The 26973-nt window shown below is 24.4% G+C and overlaps 5 protein-coding genes and 1 pseudogene across 5 annotated transcripts, besides 1 other annotated feature; 5 read left to right on the plus strand and 1 right to left on the minus strand.

Moving 5' to 3' along the window:
• Window positions 1-606: 606 nt before the first annotated feature.
• Window positions 607-1754, plus strand: PF3D7_0324400 (rifin; the record flags this gene model as incomplete). The annotated part of the gene is made up of 2 exons (XM_001351278.1): window positions 607-678; window positions 777-1754. 2 exons carry the CDS (start codon window positions 607-609, stop codon window positions 1752-1754), a joined length of 1050 nt encoding a protein of 349 aa, XP_001351314.1.
• A 1931-nt stretch (window positions 1755-3685) lies between these two features.
• Window positions 3686-4785, plus strand: PF3D7_0324500 (rifin; the record flags this gene model as incomplete). Its single annotated transcript, XM_001351279.1, has 2 exons — window positions 3686-3754; window positions 3901-4785. 2 exons carry the CDS (start codon window positions 3686-3688, stop codon window positions 4783-4785), a joined length of 954 nt encoding a protein of 317 aa, XP_001351315.1.
• Window positions 4786-6809: 2024 nt separating this feature from the next.
• PF3D7_0324600 (stevor) lies at window positions 6810-7820 on the plus strand (the record flags this gene model as incomplete). The annotated part of the gene is made up of 2 exons (XM_001351280.1): window positions 6810-6878; window positions 6984-7820. 2 exons carry the CDS (start codon window positions 6810-6812, stop codon window positions 7818-7820), a joined length of 906 nt encoding a protein of 301 aa, XP_001351316.1.
• Window positions 7821-8841: 1021 nt separating this feature from the next.
• On the plus strand, window positions 8842-10223 carry PF3D7_0324700 (annotated as a pseudogene).
• Window positions 8842-10223: a sequence feature (erythrocyte membrane protein 1 (PfEMP1), exon 2, pseudogene).
• A 2159-nt stretch (window positions 10224-12382) lies between these two features.
• PF3D7_0324800 (rifin) lies at window positions 12383-13741 on the plus strand (the record flags this gene model as incomplete). The annotated part of the gene is made up of 2 exons (XM_001351281.1): window positions 12383-12451; window positions 12695-13741. The coding sequence occupies 2 exons, from the start codon at window positions 12383-12385 to the stop codon at window positions 13739-13741; spliced, it is 1116 nt and encodes a 371-aa protein (XP_001351317.1).
• A 1892-nt stretch (window positions 13742-15633) lies between these two features.
• PF3D7_0324900 (erythrocyte membrane protein 1, PfEMP1) lies at window positions 15634-23066 on the minus strand (the record flags this gene model as incomplete). Its single annotated transcript, XM_001351282.1, has 2 exons — window positions 15634-16917; window positions 17841-23066. The coding sequence occupies 2 exons, from the start codon at window positions 23064-23066 to the stop codon at window positions 15634-15636; spliced, it is 6510 nt and encodes a 2169-aa protein (XP_001351318.1).
• Window positions 23067-26973: the final 3907 nt, after the last annotated feature.

Consider the following 26973-nt stretch of genomic DNA (forward strand, 5'->3'; position numbering starts at 1 on the left):
ATCATATATTATGATATAATATGTTTGTATTTAATTTTTTTATATAATAGTAATGATACAAGGTTTCTGTTGGGATATTTATTACCTGCATATATGTTATAATAAGTTCTAATATATGTATTTTACATCTTTTACAAATATTACTGTACACATTTTCATATAATTTAAAAAGTAAATATAAACATGTTTTTTTTTGTAACTACACATTTACTTGTTATTAACATGTATAAAAATAAAAAAATAAAAAGTAAAAAAGAAAAAAAATTATTATTACAATTTATGATATGACATAAGATTATATTTCATTAGAAATACAAATTCAAAATTATAAATAATATTGAAATGTTTTATTATATTATTTTTTTTTTAAATTTAATTAATTAATTATTTATTTTTTTTTTTTTGTGTTTTAAATAAAAAAGCAAATATGGATCCAGTAAAAAAATATATATTTACATAAAGGGAAAATAATCGTGTATTATATTATAAGGCTATATAAAAATTTTAGTTTAAGCATAATTAATTTATTTACAAAATAAAATAAGGTATTATATTTTAAATTAATTATATGTATAATCATAAAATAATATAAGAATAACAATAAAAATGAAAGTCCACTGCTATAACATATTATTATTTTCTTTTACATTAATTATATTGTTATTATCATCATCGCAGGTATGGATCTAATAAATATTTTTATAATAATATAATATTTATATATATAAAATAATCTACATATAAATATCACATATATATATCACCATTTTTTATAGGTAAATAACCAAATGAACCATTACAATAGAGCCCATATGAAAAACATAGAACCTACAAAATCATATAGATCATTATGCGAACGTGAATTGTATGCGCCAGCCAATTATGATAATGATACAGAAATGAAAAGGGTGATGCAACAATTTGAGGATCGTACATCACAAAGATTTCACGAATATGACGAACGTATGCAAAGTAAACGAATGCAATGTAAAGAACAGTGTGATAAAGAAATACAAAAAATTATATTAAAAGATAAATTAGAAAAACAAATGGAACAACAGTTAACCACATTGGAAACAAAGATAGATACCGATGATATTCCCACAGGTGTTTGCGAAAAATCCTTAGCGGATAAAACAGAAAATTTTTGTCTAAACTGTGGTAAAAATATGACAGCGATTGCACCCTGGTGGGGGTTGGTCTGTGGTGTAGGGTATGCAGGATGGTCACATTATGTTCCTATTGCAGTTGCAAAGGCTGCTATGGACGCAGGTATGAATGTAGTTATTAATGCATTAAAAAAATTGGGTGTGGAGAAATTAACTGCTGTAATACTCAAAGAAATTTCTCGTACAGGTAATTATGCTAATATCATAAATTTTTCTAGTATTATTAGTACGGAATTGAAGGCGGTCTGTAGGGTGACGTTGTCGTCCCCTAGTGATGGTGCTATGCGCGAAGGTATATGTAGCATTCTAAAAAAGGGTCGAACACCTCCTACAGTTGAACAGGTTGTATCAGGAGCGTTCAAATTAATTGATGAAAAAGCTCCACAAGCTGCTAAAGCTGCCAAACAAATCGAGGCAGCCAACTATACATCGACTACTAGTAGTTTAACTACTGGAATAATTGCTTCGATTATTGCAATAGTGATCATAGTTTTAATTATGGTGATTATTTATTTAATTTTACGTTATCGACGAAAAAAAAAAATGAAGAAAAAACTCCAATACATAAAATTATTAGAAGAATAGATATTACGTGTTTGGTATTTTTTGATGTTAATAGGACGTTTGATACACATAAAGTTTTCCTTTGAATGTACCATGTTTTTTTATTCTCCATTATAAATAACTATATTATTTTTATATTTATTACGTTTTTACACATATAATGTATTTTGTTATGTGTCAATTTTTTTGATTATTTATTGTATTAATTTGTTATTATATTATTTTTTTTTAAAGACCTTTTATCTTTAATAAATAATATATTTGTTAATTTATTTTAAATACTTCTTATATATATTTATGTATTTATATTATATATAATTATTTCAAAAATTTTAGGAACATAATATGACATATATTTATTAAATTCACTATATGAGATGTTTTATAAAGGAATAAAGCATAAAACAAATACAAAATATATTATATTATAGAATACATATTTATTCGTGAATATCTATCAAGTATTTCAAATTCAATTTTAATAGTATCAATATATCTATTAATTCATGAAATGTATCGATCGGTTATTTATTGCACATAATGCTAAGAAATATTTTTTTCCAAAACAAAAAATAAATATATAAGTATAAGATTCATAATATTATAACAACATTATAATGTTCTGTTTTTTCGTTGTTTTTGGTTTCTTCTTGCTTTTCATTTTGTTCTAGTTATTAACGTTGCTTTATTTTTTTTGTAATCGTATGTATTATGATCATGAATATAGGAAATAACTTCATTTTAAGAAATATTAAGAATTTTATTTTTTTAACGTTTCTAATTACGTATAAAATAAAAATAAATGATTCTTTGTTTTTTCATAGTATATATATAAAATCGTGTTATTTGTTTAATTTATAATAATATATTTATTAAAATATATAGTAATTAATTATTTTGTTACAACATGTAATAATACAATTGATGTATGATAAGTTGTGAAATAGTATAACTTCTATTTTAAGAAATATATATATATATTAATACATGTTATGAATATAATACATTTGTATAAGTTGAAACACTACATAAAACAATACAATGTATTGTGTAATAGTATATATAATTTCTCATTTTGTTAAGTGTTTTTTTTTTTTTTCCTTTTTTTTTTTTTTTTTTTTGAATTTTGTTTTCTAATAATAATAAATATTAAAAATATATTTTTGTGATAATTATATAATTAAATAGTTTAATAATTAATAATTTTTTTTAAAAAAGTTCAAATATTTTTATAAAAATAATAATATTAATCTTTGCAACTACGTAGATAAATTAGAGAGAAAGCTATAACATGCAACAATTTTTAGAAAAACAAAAAAAAATAATAACAAAACCTAAAAGAAATACAATTACTATTAGTTTGAAAAATACTTATTTCTTATATTATGATACAAAATGTTTATTCTATAATTGTTTTATATAATTGAAATACTACCAATTTTATGTTGTAATATGTATTTAATATATATATATAGAAATATGTTCTTACATACGTATTGTATAACTTTAACAATTATTTCTCTACACATTTTTATGTGATTAACTATGAAAAACTATTTATTTGTAACTATAGATTTACTCGTTATACACATATATTAAAATAAAATTAATATTATAATTTATCGTATGTAATAAAATTAGATTTTATTAGAAATTAAAATGATAATTTATAAAAAATATGGAAATATTTTATTATATTATATATTCTTTTCTTCCTATTTATTATTATTTATTTATTTTTTTTTGTTCTGAATAAAAGGAACAAATATGGTTGCAGTAAATGAATATATTTTTATATAATGGGAAAAATAATTGTGCATTATAGTATAAGCCTATAATTATATATTAGTTTAAACATATGTAATTCTTATGTAACAATAAAATATATTATTATATATGAATTTCTTTAGTTATAATTTTAATCATAAAATAATAGTAGTATCACAATAAATATGAAACTGCACTACACTAAAATATTATTATTTTTCTTTCCATTATATATATTGGTAACATCATATCATGTACGAATCAAATATTTATAAATATAAATATATATAGTATTTAATAATTTATTTAAATATATCATATATAAATTTATAACAAATATATGTAAAATAATATACTCCAACTAATTATAACATACATATATATGATATATTTTTTATAGGTGTATAGTAAAAACAAACCATCCATCACATCACATCATACACCAATTACTACATCACGAGTGTTAAGCGAAAAGGACTTACAATCATCAATTTATGATAATGATGCGGATATGAAATCAGTAAAGGAAAATTTCGATCGACGAACATCACAACGTTTTGAAGAATACGAAGAACGTGTGAAGGATAAACGCCAAAAATGTAAAGAACAACGTGACAAAGATATACAAAAAATTGTTTTAAAAGATAAAATGGAGAAAAACTTAGCAGAAAAAGTAGAAATAGGTTGTCTGAGATGTGGGTGTGCGTTAGGAGGTGGTGTTGCACCTATTTGGGGACTGGTTAGCGGTTTATGGTATGCGACATGGTCACAATATGTTTCTGCAAAGGTCCTTGAAGAGGCTACTAATGCTGCTATTAAAGCAGGTATAATTAAAGCGATTGAAGGATTAAAAGAATTACAAGATTTAGGTAAATTAGTTGGGGATAAGTGGTCAAATATAGTTACTCCAGAAACTTATTCCAATCCCAATCTACTTTCGAGAGCACTTCAGAGGGTAAATATTGCAATGTGCTATTCCGAATCTAATGAAAATGTACTTTTTTGTAATGCTATACAACGAAGACCTGAAAGTGTTTTTGTTCCTGCTTCAAAAGTTGCAGCAGATGCTGGTGAAGCTGGTAAGGCTGTATACTTAGCTACTGAAAAAGCAGAACTTCTCAAAATCGCACCTGCTACTAATGCTTTAACTACTGCCATAATAGCTTCAGTTGTTGCAATAATAATTATAGCTTTAGTTATGATAATTATATATTTAGTTTTACGTTATCGTAGAAAAAAGAAAATGAAGAAAAAACTCCAATATATAAAATTATTAAATGAATAAATATATGGTTTCATTATATTAAATTCAATTTAATGTTTTGTGAATTTTAGATTTTTTAATACATGGATATTATGATAGTTCAATTTTTATAACATTATATTTTTTTTTCCCTATAATTTTTTTTTGTTTATTATTATGTGCTTACTAAGTTATTTAATTTATATTTATTTAATTTTTTTCTAGTGAAATGAGTGTAAATTATATATATTTTTTAATAACGTTATTATATTAATATATATTGTTAGTATATATACATATATATATATATATATTTATTTATTATATACTATTTAAGAAAACCTCTCAATATATATATTTTAAATTTCTCATATAAAATAATATATAATAGAATATATTATATAATTAATCATTTATTGATATATTATTTTTAATCTAATTATATTAATATAATATAGACTAATATAAATAAATATAATTGTAATTAATAATATTTATCTTTATCATTTCAATAATATCATGTATACAATGTATAATTATTATTATTTTACATTACAATGTCGTGTGTAATATAAGACTTAATGTTAATTATTTTTTATTTTTTTCTATTTTTATTATTTCCCTTTTAATAAAACAAAATATGTGTTATATTATTACAGAACACATATTAATAAATATAATATATATCCATATTTCAACGCATTATAAGAATAATAAATTAACCTAAACTTGCAATAAGGTTTATTATAAAATAGTAGCAATATATTATATATAATAATTATAATTGTATTAGAATAATCATATTTATATGATATACTTTTTATTTGACTATTCTAATATATATAATTAATATGATAGCAAATTTAAAACAATATATAAATAATAATGAATTGAAAAATATTAAAAATAAATATATATATAATTTATTTTTTCTATTAATATGATATTATTAATACATTAATAATATTAATATTATTATTATTATAGAATAGTAATAATTACTATAAGATTGTTTTTAAAAAGTACATCTTTAAGAAAAAAATTTATATAAGTAAATCATACTATTAGTTCTTTATGTATTGTAAAAATATTATATGATATTTCGTATTATATAATTGCAATATATATATGTAATGGTTTACAACATATAAATTATTAATACAACATAATTATATTATTTATATTTGTACACAGCGATATGAAATACAGTATGTCACTATGTGGTATCTTTTGAAAAGCTTTTAAATTTTATTGTTGTAATAATAATATATTTCTAAATTATTAAATTACATTTTATAATAAGCTAATATATAATTGCTTTAAATATCCTATTAATTATGCATATATATTTATATATTATTATTTATAAATTAAAATAACATAATTAAATAACATAAATTAATAGATACAATAGAGAGAATTTTCTGTCATATAATAAGGCTTAGAAACAAAAATAAAATAAATTAAAAAGAACAAATACATATAATAAAATACATATAAAATTATTTTATTTTGTTAGTTTTAAGATGAATATTATATTTTATTAATTACAAGAAAATTTTGTTGTTAGTTCCAGAATAATAATTATATTAGAATATATTTTAGGATATTTTTTTTATAAATAACATGAGGGCTATTATGATATATATATGGTTTATACCCATAACAACTATTGTTATACACATTTATATGTGTATTTGAAGGAAAATATATTGTTATTTATGAAACATTTATAATATATATATATATATATATGAGAGAATTATTTTAAGAAAAATAAAAAAAAAATAAATAAAATAAAAATAAAATAATATAATATAAAATAAAAGAAAAATTTATTTATTTTATATCATATTTAAATTTTTTTTTTAAATATTGAATGAATATAGTCATAAATTAAATTATACGTATGATGAAATTATAAGGTTATTATATCATAAAATTACAACAAAATTTCCGCTTCTCAATACATTATATAAAATATATATTAGAAAACAAAATATATCATTTTTTATAAATTAGATTAATACAATTTGAAATATAATATATTATTTTTTGAATTAAAAATGAAGATGTATAACCTTAAAATGTTATTGTTTACCTTTTTAATAAATACATTAGCATTACCACATTATGTATGTAAAAAGAAAAAATATATAATTACTAGAATGACATAAATATATAATAAAGCAATTATTACATTTTCAGTACATATTCATTAATCCTCTTTTTTTTTTTAGGATAATTATCAAAATAGCCATTATAATATAAACCTAATACAATATAGAGCACAAAGAACAACGATAAATTCAAGATTATTAGCACAAACAAAAAATCATAATCCGCATTATCATAATGACCCAGAACTCAAAGAAATAATTGATAAAATGAACGAGGAAGCAATCAAAAAATACCAACAAACTCATGATCCATATAAACAATTGAAAGATGTAGTAGAAAAAAATGGAACAAAATATACAGGTGGTAAAGATGCAGAACCTATGTCAACGCTAGAAAAAGAATTATTGGAAACATATGAAGAAATGTTTGGTAACGAAAGTGATATGTTGAAGTCGGGAATGAGTCCAAATGTTGATGAAAAATCTTCAACATGTGAATGTACTGATATTAATGGTGTGAAATTAGCAAAAACAAAAGGAAGAGATAAGTATTTAAAACACCTAAAACACAGATGTATAGGTGGAATATGTTCTTGTTCAGTAGGTAGTTTCCTATTAACAATGTTCGGTTTGCATGCTGCTAAAGTTGCTGCTGTTGCTGCCGTCCTTTCTACCTATGGAAAAACTTCAACTTGTTCATCAGTTCTTTCTATAACTAATATGTTTAATCCTGCTACATTACAGTCAGTTCTTTGTGCAACCAATGGTTGTACTATTGGTGCTTCTGATGTAGTATTACCTGCTACAAGTGCTGCTATGGGAACATTTCAACCTTGTGGTATTGCAGCTTTGGTTCTGCTTATATTAGCTGTTGTACTTATAATATTATATATATGGTTGTATAGGAGAAGAAAAAATTCGTGGAAACATGAATGCAAGAAACATTTATGCAAGTAATAAATTTTTAAAAATATGAATTATGTAACTTGTGAATCGCATATATATTATATTTATAATAATGATTTTTTACATAAGTAATATTTTTAGAATTATTTGTTTTTAAAGAAAAAAAAAATTTATATATTTATACATTAACAAAAGAATTAAAAGTCTTATATTATATTGTGTTATAATATATCTGTTGATCAATTTACATATTTTATTTTTATTACATTTCTAACCAAATGTATATTTTTCTCTGTTAAAATAATAACTATTATAATATATAATTCATTTTATAATTTTTATTTATTGATGTATTTATATAAAATTTATTTTATGCTTTCCTATTATATTTTTATATTAAATTAATATTATATAATGAACATACAAAAATTAATCTCCTAATTAAATAATTATTAATGATCATTTATGTATATATAATTGAAAAATAGTATATACATATTTCTATTGTACATAAACTAAATCTTCAACGTTTTTTAACTAATAAAACTATAGTATTATTTAATATATTAAATCTTATAATATTATGTTTACTATCTGTTTTTTCTTATACTTTATTTAAGAAAAATGTACAGGTTCATTTCATAATTCGCACAACGAATATTTCAAACCTTATATAAAAATATATGTTGTATCGAAAAATATAGTAAATATTTGGAAATCAAATAAAAAGAATATATTAAAGCATTTTTATATTTATCAAATAAATAATTTCTAATAAAACATTTGCGTAATATTAAAATATTTAATAATTTAAATATCTAATATTTATATTTGTTATTTTAGTTATTTAAATGTTTTTTTTTTGTTATAAAATATATTTTTTACAATACATAAATATTTTTTTGAAATATGATTTTATGAGAGTTAAGAATAATAAAAAATCCCCTGAAAATTTTATAATTTATATCACACACATATATATATAGTAATCTTTTTTGTTATATAAAAAATTAAAACATTTGAGTATGTAAAAAATAAATATGAAAAATGTTTTATAAATAAATTTTAAAAAATAAATACAGTTTTGTTTAAAAATATGAAACGCAAAAAAAAAAAAAAAAATATACATGTATATACATATATATTGCATTTATATATACCTATATATCCATATATGCACAAACCTACTTGTATACATACTTACATATATACCAATACATATATATTAATATTTATATATAGGAAAAAACCCAATATTACGTCTGGACGTACAAATCTTTTTCGTGTCATTTTTATATCCGAAAACGTTTATGAGATATTTACAACGAAATCACCAAATAGGTATGTCCCGTATGAAAGTGGCCGATATAAATGCAAAACATATATTTACATGGAAGGAGAAGAAACGGACGATTACAGTTATGTTCTGACTTATCTTCCTCTGATATTACTTCTTCATCAGAAAGTGAGTATGAAGAGATAGATTTAAATGATATATATGTATCGGGTAGTCCAAAATATAAAATGTTTATCGAAGTAGTACTAGAACCATTAAATAGGGATACATTTAATTTATCAAGTGGTAACACATCTACCAATAAACTTACAGATAATGAATGGAATCAATGGAAACAGGATTTTATTGAACAATATTTACAAAACATACAAAAGGATTTTATTTTACATGATAGTGTGAATGAAAAACCTTTTATTACATCAATATAAGATAGATTTCTTGGTAGTGGTCATCAATAAGTTACTTATAATATTGATTGGAATATTCGAATAAACACTTATATATCTTTTAACATTACCCATGCTCCTAAGGATAATAGTTTATATTCTGGAATTTATTGAATTAATGATTCTCTAAGTCGTAACCGTAATATTGATATATATGATGAAATGCCCAAAAGAAAAGAAAAAGAATTATTTGGAACCAAACATACAAAAAATATAACGTTTAATCGTGTCGCTACACAAACATATAGTGATCCTATAGATAATCAGTTGGATTTGTTCCATAAATGGTTAGATAGACATAGAGATATGTGTGAAAAGTGGGAAAATCATCATGAACGTTTAGCTAAATTAAAAGAAAAATGGGAAAATGATAATGATGGAGGTAATGTACCTAGTGATAATCATGTGTTGAATACGGATGTTTCGATCGAAATAGATATGGATAATCCTAAACCTATAAATCAATTTAGTAATATGGATATAAACGTGGATACACCTACTATGGATAATATGGAAGATGATATATATTATGATGTAAATGATAATGATGATGATAATGATCAACCATCTGTGTATGATATACCTATGGATCATAATAAAGTAGATGTAGATGTACCTAAGAAAGTACATATTGAAATGAAAATCCTTAATAATACATCTAATGGATCGTTGGAACAACAATTTCCTATATCGGATGTATGGAATATATAAAAAAAAAAAATATATTATTTTACTTGTTTATTTTTTTTTTTTTTTTTTTTTTGTTATATTTTATTTGTATATTCATTTGTATAATATAAATATATATATTCATAGTATATATATATTTTTATTTTGATATATTTGTATAATAATATTTGTATATATATATATATAATTTGTTTTTTTGGCTTTTATATAATATTTGTAAATATATATATATATATATATATATAATTTGTTTATTTGTTTTTGTATAATATTTGTAAATATATTGGATTCAAAATTTATTGAGTAATATTTTTATTTTATTTATTTTTTTGAATTTTTTTTAAATGTCATTGTACATAATTCAATATATAATTTTTATTTTATTTGTATAATATATATATGTTTTATTTTGTTTTGACACATTTGATTATTTGTATATATAAATTTGTTTTATTTGTATAATATATATATATGTTTTATTTTGTGTTTATTTGACACATTTGATTATTTGTATATATATTTTGTTTGAATTTTTTTATTAATTTGTTTTTGGATATTTGTATATATAAATTTGTTTTATTTGTATAATATGTATGTGATTAAATAGAAAAAAAAAGAAAAAAAAATAGAAAAATATACCATACCATATAAATTATATTCATAGTAGTATATTATATGGTTGTATATTAAAATAAGCTAATATAATTCACCAAAATATTTCTTATTATATATATATATATTTTAATATACTAACCACAAAAATGTTTTCAACACCATATACCGATATATGAACAAATTATAATATAATAATAATGAATTAACCTAATCTTACAATAAGTATTATTATAAAATAGTAAGAATATAATATATCAAATATAATAATTGTATTGGAATAACATTATTTATATGATATCCTTTTTTTTTTTTTTTTTTTTGTATTCATACGTACTATCATCATCAATATAGGAAATAAATTCTTTTTAAGAAATATGAAGAATTTTTTTTTAACGCTTCTAATTACGTATAAAATAAAAATAAATGATTCCTTGTTTTTCCATAGTATATATAATGTCGCGTTATTTGTTTATTGTATAATAATATATTTATTAAAATATGTAGTAATTAATTATTTTGTTACAACATGTAATAATAAAATTAATGTATCATAAGTTGTAAAATACCATAACTTCTATTTTAAGAAATATATATATAATAATACACGTTATGATTATAATATATTTGAATAACATAAAACAATAGAATGTATTATGTAATAGTACGTATAATATCTTATTTTGTTATTTGTTTTTTTTTTAATAATAATAAATATTTATATTTTTTGCGATAATTATATAATTTACTACTTTAATGATAAATTAACGTTTTAATTTATTTGTAATATTTTTATAAAAAAAAAAAAATAATATTAATCTTAGTAACAACATAGATAAATTAGAGGGAATTTTATAACATACAATAAATTTTAGAACAAAACAAATAACATAATATATGAAAATTTATTTATTAATATATATGTATATATTATTATTTGAAGAAGATTTTATATCATTTATTATGATAAAGAATGTTTGTTGTTAATTGTTTTTATAACAACAATGTTACGAAATTATATGTTTTAATAACTATTTCATAAGTATTTCATATATATATATTATAAATTGGTATTATATATATGTCATACACAATTTCCAAAACGTTGGTTTTGCACATTTGTAAATAATTTACAACACAGAAATATGTTGTATTATTACTATATCATTAGATATTATTGAGAAAAATGAAAAAAATAAAAAAAAAATAAACCAAAAATAACCATAATAATTTATTGTGTTGATATAAAATTAAATTTCATTAAAAATTAAAAATTAAAAAAAATTATAAAAAATGCAGAATGTTTTGATAAATTATTTTAATATTAATTTTTTTACGTTTTTGTTTTTTTTTTTTGTAATAAATAAAATGGCAAATGTGGATCCACTATAAAAAAAAAAATATATTTACATAATGGGAAAATAATTGTTAATTATATTAAATAAATTATAATCATATTTTATGTTAAACATTTTTATTTAATTTATTTATAATATAAAATAAAGTATTTTATGTGATTTTTTTAGTTATAATATTTATCATAAAATAATATAAGTATTACAATAAAAATGAAAGTCCATTATTTTAATATATTTTTATTTTCCCTTCCATTAAATATAATATTATTATCATCACAAGTATGGAACAACTAATCATGATATTTATATTAATATAATATAAATATAAAATTATATATATTAACGAACATTATATCTAATAATTATACTTATACATACGATACCTTATATATATAAATAACATTTATATTAACATTAATTATATATTAAAATTGTGATAAATAAATATAATAATAAATTACAATTAAACATAACATATATATATATATATATATATATATATATATATATACTTTTTTATAGGTATATAATCAAAGGAACCATTACATGAAACCACATACGTACACCAATAGATCATTATGCGAGTGTGAATTGTATGCACCATCTAACTATGATAATGACCCTGAAATGAAAGCAGTAATGCAAGGTTTTGATCGTCAAACGTCGCAACGTTTTGAAGAATACAATGAACGCTTGCTCGAAAACAAACAAAAATGTAAAGAACAATGTAATAAAGAAATCCAAAAAATTATATTAAAAGATAAATTAGAAAAAGAATTAATGGACAAAATTGTCACGTTAGACACGGATATACAAAGTGATGCCATTCCAACATGCGTTTGCGAAAAATCAGTCGCAGATAAAGTGGAAAAAACATGTTTGAAATGTGCAGGTGTTTTGGGAGGTGGTGTGACACCTGCTTGGGGTTTGATCAGCGGTATTGTATATACTGGATGGAAAACAGCCGCGTTAGCCGCTGCTACGAAAGAGGCTATAGCTGAGGCTGCAGCTAAGGGTGCTGCTGCAGGTCTTAAGGCAGGTGTTAAATCAGTTATTTCAGAAGTAAGTTCACTATTTGGTGTATCAACTATAGATGATAAGGCATTGGGTTTAGTTATTAATGCAACAAATTATAGAGATGCCCAACTAATTTCTGGAGCTATTTATAAACAATTTGAAATGACATGTATGCCTCCTGGCGCTCTCCCTAATCTTAGTAATCCTATTTGTATTTCGATGTGGAGTAAATTTGTATCTACAAATGGTTCAAGTAGAGATTTAATAAAAAATAATATAAAAACATATGTACAATCTTTCGTCTCACAAGCCGAAACTACTGCTGCTCACGTTACAAAGACCACTACTGAGAAGGTAACTACTGAACTCACAACTGAAAAGACCGGTGAGATAGCAGCTACTTATATGGGTTACCAAACTCCTATTATTGCTTCCATCGTTGCAATATTGGTAATCGTTTTGGTTATGGTGATAATATATTTAATTTTGCGTTATCGAAGAAAAAAGAAAATGAAGAAAAAACTCCAATATATCAAATTATTAGAAGAATAGATGTGATGTATTTGGTATTTTTCGATGTTGGTAGGATGTATGGTACACGTAGTATTTTTCTTTGGATGTACCGTGTGTTTTTTTTTTTTTTTTCTCCATTATAAATAACTATATATTTTTATATGTATTGCGCTTTTATATATAATTTATTTTTCTATAATTTTATTTATTTATTTATTTATTTATTTATTTTCTAAAACTCTTTTAATTAATAAACAATGTAATTTTTAATTTATATAAAATACTTATACGTATTATAATATATTATTTTTTTAAAACATAATGTAACGTATATTTTTTAAATACCTCATATGTTTTTCAAAGGAATATATATCAAAAAAAACAATAAAACTTATTATTATTATAATTATGATTATTATGATTATGATTATTATGATTACTATTATTATAAATATTTTAAGAAACATATTATTCAAAATATTATATCTATATTTATATAATTTAAATTAAAACCAATAAGTATATTATTTCAATTCAGAATTATCATCCTTAAAAAACCTATCATATTATATATTATGTTATTTATATTTATTTCATAATATATTTTATTATTTTAATTATTTTTTATTAGAAATACTACTAATACAATGAATTCAAAAAATAGTCAACATATAACAAAATATAATAATTATACGTAATATAACAAATAGATACAATACATAAAAAACCAATAAAAACACAAAAAACAAATCAAATTAATAAAAATAAAACACAATAAAAAAAAGAATAATGTATATTTTTTATTTTAATATAATAATACACTTTTTCTTTATTTTGCCTTTGTAATTTTTATTATGTTGTTTTATTTAGTATAATATGTAGATATTTTTTGTTTTTATATATATATATTTATTTGATAATATGTATATATTTATGAGATATAATTTCATATATATTTCATAATTTATATTGTTCTTTTTAATTTTTTTTTAAGTGTTATTTGTTTCTATATTACGGTATGCATTGATTTATTATCATTATATTTTTATATATATTAAGTGGCAAAAAAAGAAAAAAAAAAAAAAAATTTGTTTATTAAATATTTTTTCTTCTGTAAAATGTTTTCCATTTTTGTTTATATTTATATTTATATATTTTTTTTTTTTTTTTTTTTTTTTGTTATTTTTTATATATATGAAAGTTGTATGATATATTTAAAATTTTTTTTTTTTTTTTTTTTTTGTTATTTTTTATATATATGAAATTTATATGATATATTTCAAATTTTTCTTTTTTTTTTTTTTTTTTTTTATTATTTTATATGTAAACACATTTAGGAAAAAAAAATTATAATAATAATTTTTATATATATATATATTTTTTTTTTTTTTTTTTTAATATAATAAAAAGTAAAAATTATAAAATAAAAAATAAAAATATTAAATTTTTAAAGTACTGTTATCACTAATAAAATTAATAGTTATACTGTTAATTACTACTTCTAATAATATTACTATTAATAGTAGTATTAATAACAATAATACAAATAGTAATATATTATTATATTCAATGCGTTTCCAATAGTTTATGTTTTTTAATTTAAATAATTTTAACTATTATTGTTATCATATTAAATATATATATATAATACAATATAATTATGATATATATATGTACATATATATAATATAATTTGTAACACTAAAAATTAAATACAAAAAAAAAAAAAAATACACAAACAAAAAATATAATATAACATGAACAATTAAAAAATATAACATAATACACAAATATAAAATATAATATAATACACAAATCAAATATAATATAACATCAACAAATAAAAAATTTAATATAATGCACACATAAAACAAAAACAAAAAAAAAAATTCAAACATATATAAATACATACATATATACATATATATATATTATATATCCCACACATCTCCTATAGGATATTTCTCTTTCACCAATTTGGTATTTACATCCATTTCAATTTGTACTTTACTAGGAACATCCATATTATTACTATCCACAGTTGATGTATCATGATCATGTACATCATAATAAATATCATCTTGCACATCATAATAAGGTTCATTATATTTTTCCAGATCCTCCAAGATAGTATCCATATTAGTAAATTGATTTATAGGTTTAGGATTATCCATATCTATCTGAATAGAAACATCAGTATTTAACGTTTTGTTACTATCACTAGTGTGAGTGTTACCACTATGTGTCTCATTTTCCCACTCTTCTTTTAATTTATTTAATACTTCTTCTTTATTATTCCACTTCTCGCACATATCTCTATGTCTATCTAACCACGTATGGAACAAATCCAACTGATTATCTATAGGATCACTATTACTTGATTTGGTAACATTGTGTGTATTAGTATGTTTCACATGATTTGTCCCAAATAATTCATTTTCTTTTCTTTTCAAAACTTCATCATATATATCAACATTATTACTATTCAACGAATCATTAATTAAATCTATACCACTATAAATATTATTATGACTATTAATTGGAATATCATCCATACTATTAGTACTCATATTAATATTATAACTATATTCTTCTCCAGTATATAAATTTCTATCATGAATAGAAGTAATAAAAGGCTTTTCTTCAGGTTTATCAAAATATAAAGTATTCGGTTGTGTATTCAATGGAATATCACCACTACTATAATCATTTGGTACATCATTTGGTTGTTCACTTTGTAGATATTGTGATATAAAATCATGTTTCAATGTATTCCACTCATTATCTGTAATTTTACTACTAGGTATATCATCATTTTGTATATCATTTTGTGTATCACTAGGTGTGTTTTTACCACTAGCTGTTGTGTTGTTACCACTAGCTGTTGTGTTGTTACCACTAGCTGTTGTGTTGTTACCACTAGGTTCTAGTACTACTTCTATCAAAGTTTTATATTTAGGAGCACGTGGTGCATATATATCATTAATATCCAATTCTTCATACTCACTTTCGGAAGATGAAGTAATATCACTATAATGATCAGTGTAACCACTATCAGTTCCACTATCTCCTTCAAGGTAAATGTACCGTTTGCCTCTGTATTTACCACTAGTATAAGGTATATATCTATTGGGTGAAAGTTTTGTCGGTATATCATAATCACTTTTGGGGATATTAATAACACTGAAAAGGTCCACAGGGCTTTTAGTTTTTTTCTAAAAAAAAAAATGAACATATATGTGTATGTATATATTTATGTATTTAGGTATTATATATGTATTTGTTAATGTATATATGTACTTAGGTATATATATGAGTTTGTTAATGTATATATATATGTAGTTGTGGGTATATATATATATAATATATATATGTATGCGTATATATGAATGTAGTTATGGGTATATATATATATAATATGTATATATATGTATGTGTATATGTGCATGTATTTAATTTAATTTTATTTTTTTTATTTAATTAAATTTTTAATTTTTTTTTTTATTTAATTCAATTTTTTTATTTTTTTTTATTTAAATAAATTTTTTTTATTTTTTTTTATTTCATTAAATTTTTTTAATTTTTTTTTATTTAAATAAATTTTTTTATTTTTTTTTTTATTTAAATAAATTTTTTAATTTTTTTTTATTTAAATAAATTTTTTAATTTTTTTTTATTTTATGATATATATTTTTATTTTAATATTTTTTAACTTTTTTTTTTTATTTTATGATATATATTTTTTTTTTAACATGTTTTTTTTTCTTTTTTTTTTTATGTAATAAATTTTTTTTATAATCATTGTTTTTTTATATAAAATTTTTTTTTAATTTTTTTTTGATAATATTTTTCATTTTTTATTTTATCAAAATTTATATTTTTATTATAATTTTTATTATTTTTAAAATATTTTTCTTTTTTTTTTTTTTTTTTTTTTTTATTTTAATAAATTTTTTTTTATATTTCATTTTTCTTTTTTTCTTTTTTTTCATTTTTTTCTTTATCAATATAAATACATATATATATATAAAATATATATAAAACACATACATATACACATATATATATCCAAACATACGAACACATACATATACACAAAACACATATATATATACATATATACCACTATATATATTACCTTCAAAAATAAAAAAGCAATGGATCCTAATGCTAACGCAACTCCAAAAGGAATGGTTGTTTGTAGTATAGTTGGGTCGAAAGGTTCGCGCGCAGGGAGGGGATCTGCTGGTGGAGGTCCGGCTTCGTCTTGGGCGGGTTTTTCCTCTTTGGCTTTGGTTTCTGCTGCTGGTTTTTCTGCAGTTTGTTCGGGTTTTTTTTTTTCCTCTTTTTTTTCTTCTTCCTTTTTAATGTCTGGTGTACATCCGCCTTCTTCTTTCGCTTCCTCTTTTGGTATCACATCTCCACAAATTTTGGGTATCATCTTCTGTGCATCCTCTGGGTTTTGGTCTACCTCTTCAAGGGGTTCCTCATCGTCAAGGGTGGTGGAGGGGTTTTCTGTGGAGAGGGTACAGTCACTACCACTAGATTGGGATGTACACTCACTAATTTTTTCTTGAAGTTTAGAAATTAAATTTGTTATAAAATCCCCATTCTCACATTTGTCTTGCGCATGACCTGTAGTATTACCAGTACATCCCCATAATTTTTCTTGTTCGTCTTTACATTTAACCACTTTTTTGGCTTCCTCAACCAAGCTGTAAAAGGGTCCCTGCTGTAAAAAAGTAGTTAAATCATTAGAACCATCATTTTCTTTTGTATATTTGTCAACGTAACGTTCTTTTATTGTTTTCCATTCTTTCCTTTTTTCTGTTATCCATGTATCTACACATTCTTTTATACATGGTGATCCTTCACCCTTTTCTGTACATGATTTTAATTTTTTTTTAATTTTATTATAATCTTCTAAAAAATATTCTAACCATCTTTTAATCAATGCTCTAACTAATATAATTTGTTTATCATCTAATTCACCATTATTATCTCCTTTTTTAAGACCACATACATCTACACCACAAATATTAACACATTTCCATACATCCTTTCTGATACTTTTAAAAATATTTGCATTTTTACAAGCCTTTAAACCATCACCTTCAAATTTCGTTGTAAATTTATCACTCACAAGCATATTTATTTCAGTAGAATCCCCTCCATTCTTAATATCACTTGCAGTAATAGTCGTTGTTCCACTATTTCTACCATTGCACTCCACTTTTGTACCACCACCACTACTATTACAATTTTTACAATTTACGTTAAATTTAGGACATGGATCACAATGTTTTGTATGTTTAAAGGTTTTATCATCATCAAAATCCGTTTTACCCACTCCATTCTCATTATAAGTTTTAGAACATGGTCCTAACTTTTTTAAAAAGTCTGCAGCGTTCTCCTGTAGTGTTCCACAAACTCCATTACCACCACCACCCTTATTATTTCCATTTTCGTATTTTGTTTTTTGTTCATTATATGCACTTTTTTGTTTATTATATTCGTCCTTTTTCCTTCTTATCCACCTTTTATACAATCCACAAGGTGTTGCACAACTCGGCTTTTCTAAATCCTTAAAAATTTTATCCTTATTTTCTACTATTTTACTACACTCTTCCCCATCCCCACTATACTTTTGTTTTGTTGTACCACCACGAGCACCAGTATTTTCTTCCACCTCACAATCCACTTTAATCTTCTCCAATCTCTTTTTCCTTTCTCTACAAAATGTTTCTCCCCATTCTTCAAGGTAACGGAAGTAGGTGGGGCGTTTGACGAAGGAGTCAAGGGTGGTGGGTTTGTTTTCACCACTAGCGCGGGGGGAGGGGGTTTGGGAGGCGGTGGAGGCCTTTTGGCCACTATCTTCTTCTTTAATTTCCACTTTTTCATACGTGTAGTCCTGTTGGCCGTTGTCCTTTTTGGGTTTGTTGTTGGCTTCGTCCCACAGTTTCTTGTACACTGCATCATCCTTTTCTATTTTTTTTTCGCCACTCGCTGTGTTTGTGTCATATGTTAGAGCATATATCATTCCATTCCAAATATAAGGGGCGTGAAGTTTCCACCAGGATTTAGGGTCATTGTCACTAGGTTGTTGGCCAGGAGGTGTACGACTAGGTGTGTCACCACTTTTTTCAATAACATTTTTTATTTTCTCCGATATTTGTTGTATAGTGAGTTTGTTAGTTGGGTTGTCACCACTAGCTTTTAACGCGTTAATCACATCTTCTTTAACACCTACACATAAATCTCTATAATCTCCTAAAGTATAAAACATTTGACGCAAAAAATCGGTGGGGATTGTACCACTTTGTAACCACTGTTGAGGGGTTTTCTCCTCACTTTCACTTCCACTGTAGCTGCCGAAAAATTGTGCTACTCCACCGTTACCGAGTGGCGACTTATTGTCCCTCGTGTTTTCCGCTTTATACTTATGCCACAAAAAAAACGTCTCTATTGCCGCAGATTGGATGAAGGCGTCGCGGAGGAGCTGAGTCGCGTCTGTAGGCGACGAGGTCGACGACGCCGAGGCGTTTGCAACACCACTTTCACCTGGTTGTGGTGACGTCGAACTCTTCCTGGCCTCCTCCGCCCACTTCGTTAACTCTCCCACGTATAGTTTTCGCCTCCTGGGTGGCACACAAACACTACCACTACTAGTGGTGGTACTATCACTACTTTCGGTATGACGCTTACTACGATGACCACCCTCACTACCTTCACTATCATTTTGTTTAGTGGTACTACCCGTGTCACTACCACTACTTATGCACTTCCAATTGGGGAATTTTTCTTTTCCGCCTGGACCGTATTTTAGACCACATGCGTCGGACAAATTTTTGGTGCTCTCAAATAGTGTTTGTACTATATCACATGGCGGCTTCCCTTCCACTTCCACTTTTGGTCCCGACGCCTCCGCCTCCGACGCCGCCTCGTCTTCACCTGCACCTTTCTCCTCCTCCTCTTGTTCTTTGGCTTCGTCTTCCGGTGGTAGTTCGTCTTCGTCGTCGTCGTCGTCTTCCGATTCGCGACCGGGGTCTTTGAATTCGGGTTGTTTGTCTTTTTCGTCTTCGAAGTCGTTACGTGGGATGACAGGTGGTGGGTCGTGGTGGTCGGAGCGGGCGCGGCTTCCAGTGTCACTAGTGGGACATGTATCTTCTGGGTTGTATTTTATACAATTTTCGGCAATTTCTTCTTCGTGTTTTAATAATACATCAACTGCAAATTCTGAATGTTCTGTATCTCCTGCTTGTTGCGATCCTTCAATGTTATTTAATTTTTCCTCTAGTTCTTTCGATTCCCTTTCATCTCCATAAGCTTCTTTAATTTTCTCTTTAAACAAAATATCCAAATAATATTTAAGTGTTATATTACGATCCCTTCCTTTCAAATTTTCTTGCTGATCAAAATGGTGTTTAATTTTCCGCCATTCGGTTTTTTTTTGTCCAACCCATTTTTCAAAACATTCACAAGTCTTTTTACATCCCTCTATGCATTTAGTTTCTTTTTTATTATTTATACACTTACTATGTTGGTTTCTCCATTTTATAGAATCATTTAACATTCGTGAAACCCAACTCCAAAAAAATGATTCAAACGACATAATTGTTTGGTCCTTTATATTCTGGTTTCCATCTTGTAGTACACAATAATCCTTATCAGAATCATCTTTGTATACATTTTTTTCTTTATAATGACATTTCCAATTTATGGTTTTCTCATTATTTTCTTCACAAAGATTTTTAAATTTTTCTAGAATTTTTGGGTTTCCTTTATCAGTGAAACTTAGTTGTATATCAGTACTCTTTGTATTATCCAAGGGTGTTGTAGGTTGATTTCTACATTCCACATCCTCTTTATATCTCAATGTTCCATCTTGTTTTTTTTCAGTTCCACACCAAGGACATGTATCGCAATATTCCTTATAAGAAAAAGCATCTACATTTTTGAAATCAACACGACTTATTGTTTCCTCTTTTACTTTAGGTTCATCTTTACATATTTGTTGTTCATTTAATTTTTCTAAAAATTCATCGACTGATGGATAATGTTCTTGCAGTTTTTTATAAAAATCATCTGCATATAAATTATTAATAGGACCATTTGACGTTTCTTTTGTTGTTGTTCCGTTTGCATATTTTTGCATTTCTTTTGTATATTTTCCTTTTTGTTTTTCAAATTCTTGTTTTTGGTTTTTTATCCAGGGTTCAAAATCATCACAGGCTACAGAACATTTATGACAATCATAACCTTTAACAAGTTTCTCCTGTGCTCTAATTGTATCTTTACAATCAAATCCATTACGACTACAATATTTTCGTTCATTATTTTCATCATAACGACATTTCTTTATAACATCTTCCAATTTTTTTTTCTTTTTCCTGCAAAATTCTTCGGTCCATTCCTCGAACCAGCGAAGATACTGCGGCACGTAGTCAAAATACGTAGGAGGATCGGTACTGACACATCGACATTTTTCGTTAGTGTCTGATGTGTCATTAGAACATGTTTTTCGAAAATATTTATCACTAGTTCCTGCACCACAAGTGATAGCATACCATACTTTGGCGCGATTCGCATCCCACCAATCTTCTCGTAATTGATAATAATTTCCAGATCCATCATCTTGGTAGCGAGCTTGTAGCGCCTGCTTCTTCCCCTTCTTCCCATTCGTCGACGTCAACTCATTATATATATTCTTGAAAATATCTTTCAACTTATTTTCTAATTTAACTTTTTGTTCTTTATCTTTTTGATCATAACCCTCATACAGATCTTTTCCTCTGATAATATCGCCTATATCTGCAAAACTTCGTGCTAATACAGTACATATTGTAGAACCAGAATCCTTATATTTTGTTTGATATCTTGGATAATAACCTGAAATTGATTTTCCTTCAAATTGTGCTGCATAACACACATCCACCAATAAGTTATGTGTTGCTGTTATTGTATGAGGTTTTATCTGTTCTAAATTTCTATCACATACATGTAATCGTCTGAAAGGCGCGCAGGCGCCACCATTACTACCTTTTATTTTTTTCTCATCACATTCACCACCACTTACTTCAGAAAAACGTTCTACTGATTTGTGCTCGCACGGATCAATTACGTTACTAGTAACATTAGTATCATAATTATAATCAAGTAGGCATGGATTATTGATGTGAACTCTCTCCTTATTAGAAAATTGTGCTTGTGTCAAAAGTCCATACAATTTTCCTCTATAATTTGCATCTTCTCTATGCACTTTTGAGTGCACAGTTTGTCCAATCATATCCAAAAGTTCCTTTGCATCTTTGGCACTACTATAGTCAGGTTCTTTTGCGGCAGGCGCACGCTTCGGGCGACCCATTTTGTTTATCGTTCGTGCACTACATTATGTCATACATACGTGGTTTATATCGTGGCATACATGGTTTGGTGGTGTTTTGGTACGTACGTGGGGGTATATATGTATGTATATATGTATTTATGTTATGGGAGTATAGTGATATAGTAGTATAATATTGTTTTTGTTGAAATATATATATAAGTATTGTATATATATTTATATATATATAGTAATTATAATAGTAGTAATATTATATTATTACAATATATATTAGGAAATAATATTTCATATGTTTGTATATAATAATTATTAGTTTTATATATATATTTTTAAAAAAAATATATATATATTAATAGGTTTATAATAAATTTAAATATTCTAACAAAAAAAAAAAAACAACAATTACATTTTATGAAAAATATTATATATCATGTATTCCTTTATTTAAATATTTAATTACATATATTATTTTTTTATGTTTTATTTATTTCGAAAAATTATATATGAGAAAAAAAAAAAAAATACGAAAATACAAACATATAAAAGAATACAACATGTTTATATATTTAATTATAAACCTTAATATATTTTTTTTTTTTTGCTCTATTTTAATTAATTATATATATATTTTAGAGATAACAATAGAGGCAAATATCTTCTTCCGTTTCTCTCTATCTATATTATCTATCATATATCTACATAAAAAAATATATATGTATAGGTATATATATATTTATATTTTTCATTATATTAAAAATAATACATTATAAATATAATATTTTTTATTCTTATTTTTTTTCATAATGTAATATATATTATATTATATAATATATGACATATCCTGTAATATAAGGTAGAAATGAGATCGAGAACAAGAACGTATTGAAAAAAAAAAAAAAAAAAAAAAATTAATAAAAAGGAGATAAAAAAAAATTATTATATTATTAATTATAATAATTTTAAAATTATTTTTATTTAACGTTTTATGTACTACTTAATACTAACTTAAATGTATATATATAAAAGAATACGTATTCCTTGAACATAAAAATATATAAGAGCATACGTATTCTCTCAACATATATATATACAAGAGCATACGTATTCTCTGAACATATATATATACATAAAGGCATACGTATTCTTAAACCCAAAATATACATATACATATATATATAATAATTCTCGGTTACTGCATGTGTCCGTGCACGATTTCGATTTTTTGGGTATCTTCCATTTAGATTTTCATATTTTTTGTACTTACATTTTTCTATACTTTTCGTTACTTCCATATTTTAGTATAGGCTTTATCTCTTAATTCAACTTTGGATTATTATTTCTTGGTCCTTATGATACTGCAATATGAATATCACATATGTATGAAATTACCTTGATGAACAGATATGTTCTTTAATATTATACTTCCACATACATATACATATATATATTTATACTTGCATGGCGGATGTATATATACTTATCATATATAATTAGGTACAATATATAGATCCTCACGTTCTATGAGAATACAGATCTTTATATAGTAGCTATAGATCCTTCACATATATAACAATAAAACCATATGAGATACAAAACATACATGAAAATGTAAACAAAATATATACCTACTCAACAATTATAGATATAATCCATATATAAACCCTAACCCCTAAAGTTATACCCTTAACCCTGGTATATGGGAACCGAACAAATTTTTAAACCCAAAAAAGTATATCCTTAACCCTGGTACATGGGAACCCTAAAGACTAGATCCTTTTTTTTAAGACTAGGTCCTTTTTTTTAAGACTAGATCCTTTTTTTTAAGACTACATCCACTTTTTTTAAGACTAGATCCTTTTTTTTAAGACTAGGTCCTTTTATTTTAAGACTAGATCCTTTTTTTTAAGACTAGATCCTCTTTTTTGAGCCGGACCTAGATCCACAATTTTTTTTTTTTGAGAAAAAAAAAATTTTTTTTTTTTTTTTTCCTTTTTCTTTTTTTTAAAACGTACATTTCCTTTTTCTCTTTTTAAGATTTAAAAAAAATTTTTTTTTTTTTTTTTTTTTTTTTTTTTTTTTTCTTTTTTTTAAAACGTACATTTGTTTTTCCTATTTTTAAGATTTAAAAAAAATTTTTTTTTTTTTTTTTTTTTTAAGATATATATTTTTTTATATACTTTTAAGACATAGAAAAAAAAAATTTTTTTTTTTTTTTTTTTTTTTTTGAGACAAGACCTAGATCCTAAAATTTTTTTAAAGCGCACCAATATGCAGTGTTTACGAAGTTGCACCTAGTTGCACCAAAGTAAAAATTGCACCTAGTTGCACCAAAGTAAAAATTGCACCTAGTTGCACCAAAGTAAAAATTGCACCTAGTTGCACCATATAGTAAAGTTGCACCCATATGCACCATATAGTAAAGTTGCACCAATATGCACCAAAGTAAAAATTCGCACCAATATGCACGAAAATAGAAATTCGCACCAACATGCATTGTTTATCAAGTCGCACCTAGTTGCACCAAAGTAAAATGTTGCACCTAGTTGCACGAAAATATAACTCGCACCAACATGCAGTGTTTACGAAGTTGCACCTAGTTGCACGAAAATAGAAATTCGCACCAATATGCACAATAAGTCGCACCAACATGCACGAAAAAAGTTGCACCACCATGCACAATAAGTCGCACCACCATGCACAATAAGTCGCACCACCATGCACTAAATGTGGGGTCACATCACATGTGTGGTATCACTATATGTGTGGTATAACCACTTGTGTGGTATCACTATATATGTGTTATATTACCACGTATGTGTGTTATTACCACAACTTGTGTTGTATAACCACATATGTGTGTTATCACCACCACATGTGTTGTATTACCACGAAGCAGTGTTTATCTAACACTTGGTTTAGATCCACTATTTTTTGAAGGTGCACCATAGGTGCACTGTTTTTTTGAACACTTGGTTTTAGGTAAAAGCACCACTATTTTGTGAAGAACCACCACATGTGTTGTAAGTTGTACCACCGTGCAGTGTGTTTTTTGTGACCACTACGTTTAGGTGCACTATCTTTTTTTGAACACTTGGTTTAGATCCACTATTTTTTTGAAGGTGCACCATAGGTGCACTATTTTTTAAGACCTAAGTTAGTGACCTTACAACTTATATTAGTACCTATAGGACATAAATTAGTAAGCTTAGGACCTATATTAGGTATATAAGGGCCTACGTTAGTTACTTTAAGACCTATATTACCTACATTAGGACGTACATTAGGTATCTCTGGACCTACTTTCATGATCTTAAGACCTATATTAGTTAACCTAAGACCTATATTAGTTAATTTAAGACCTATATTACCTACATTAGGACCTACATTAGGTATCTCTGGACCTACTTTCATGATCTTAGGACCTATATTAGTTATAGTAAGACCTAGGTTAGTTTATCGAGATCTATATTAGTTATGTTAAGACCTACTTTCATGATCTTAGGACCTATATTAGTAAGCTTAGGACCTAGGTTAGTTTATTAAGACCTATATTAGCACCATTATGACATAAATTAGTGAGCTTAAGACCTATATTAGTACCTCTATAACCTAAATTAGTAAGCTTAAGACCTATATTAGTTATGTTAGGACCTACATTAGGTATCTCTGGACCTACTTTCATAATCTTAGGACCTATATTAGTTAACTTAAGACCTATATTAGTTAACGCAAGACCTATATTACCTACATTAGGACCTATATTAGGTATCTCTGGACCTACTTTTATGTTCTTAGGACCTATATTAGTTAACCTAAGACCTATATTAGTTATGTTAGGATCTATATTACGTATCTTTGGACCTACTTTCATGATCTTAGGACCTATATTAGTTACTTTAAGACCTATATTACCTGCATTAGGACCTAC

The sequence above is a fragment of the Plasmodium falciparum genome, assembly GCF_000002765.6.
Source record: "Plasmodium falciparum 3D7 genome assembly, chromosome: 3".
Taxonomy (NCBI): Eukaryota; Apicomplexa; class Aconoidasida; order Haemosporida; family Plasmodiidae; genus Plasmodium; species Plasmodium falciparum.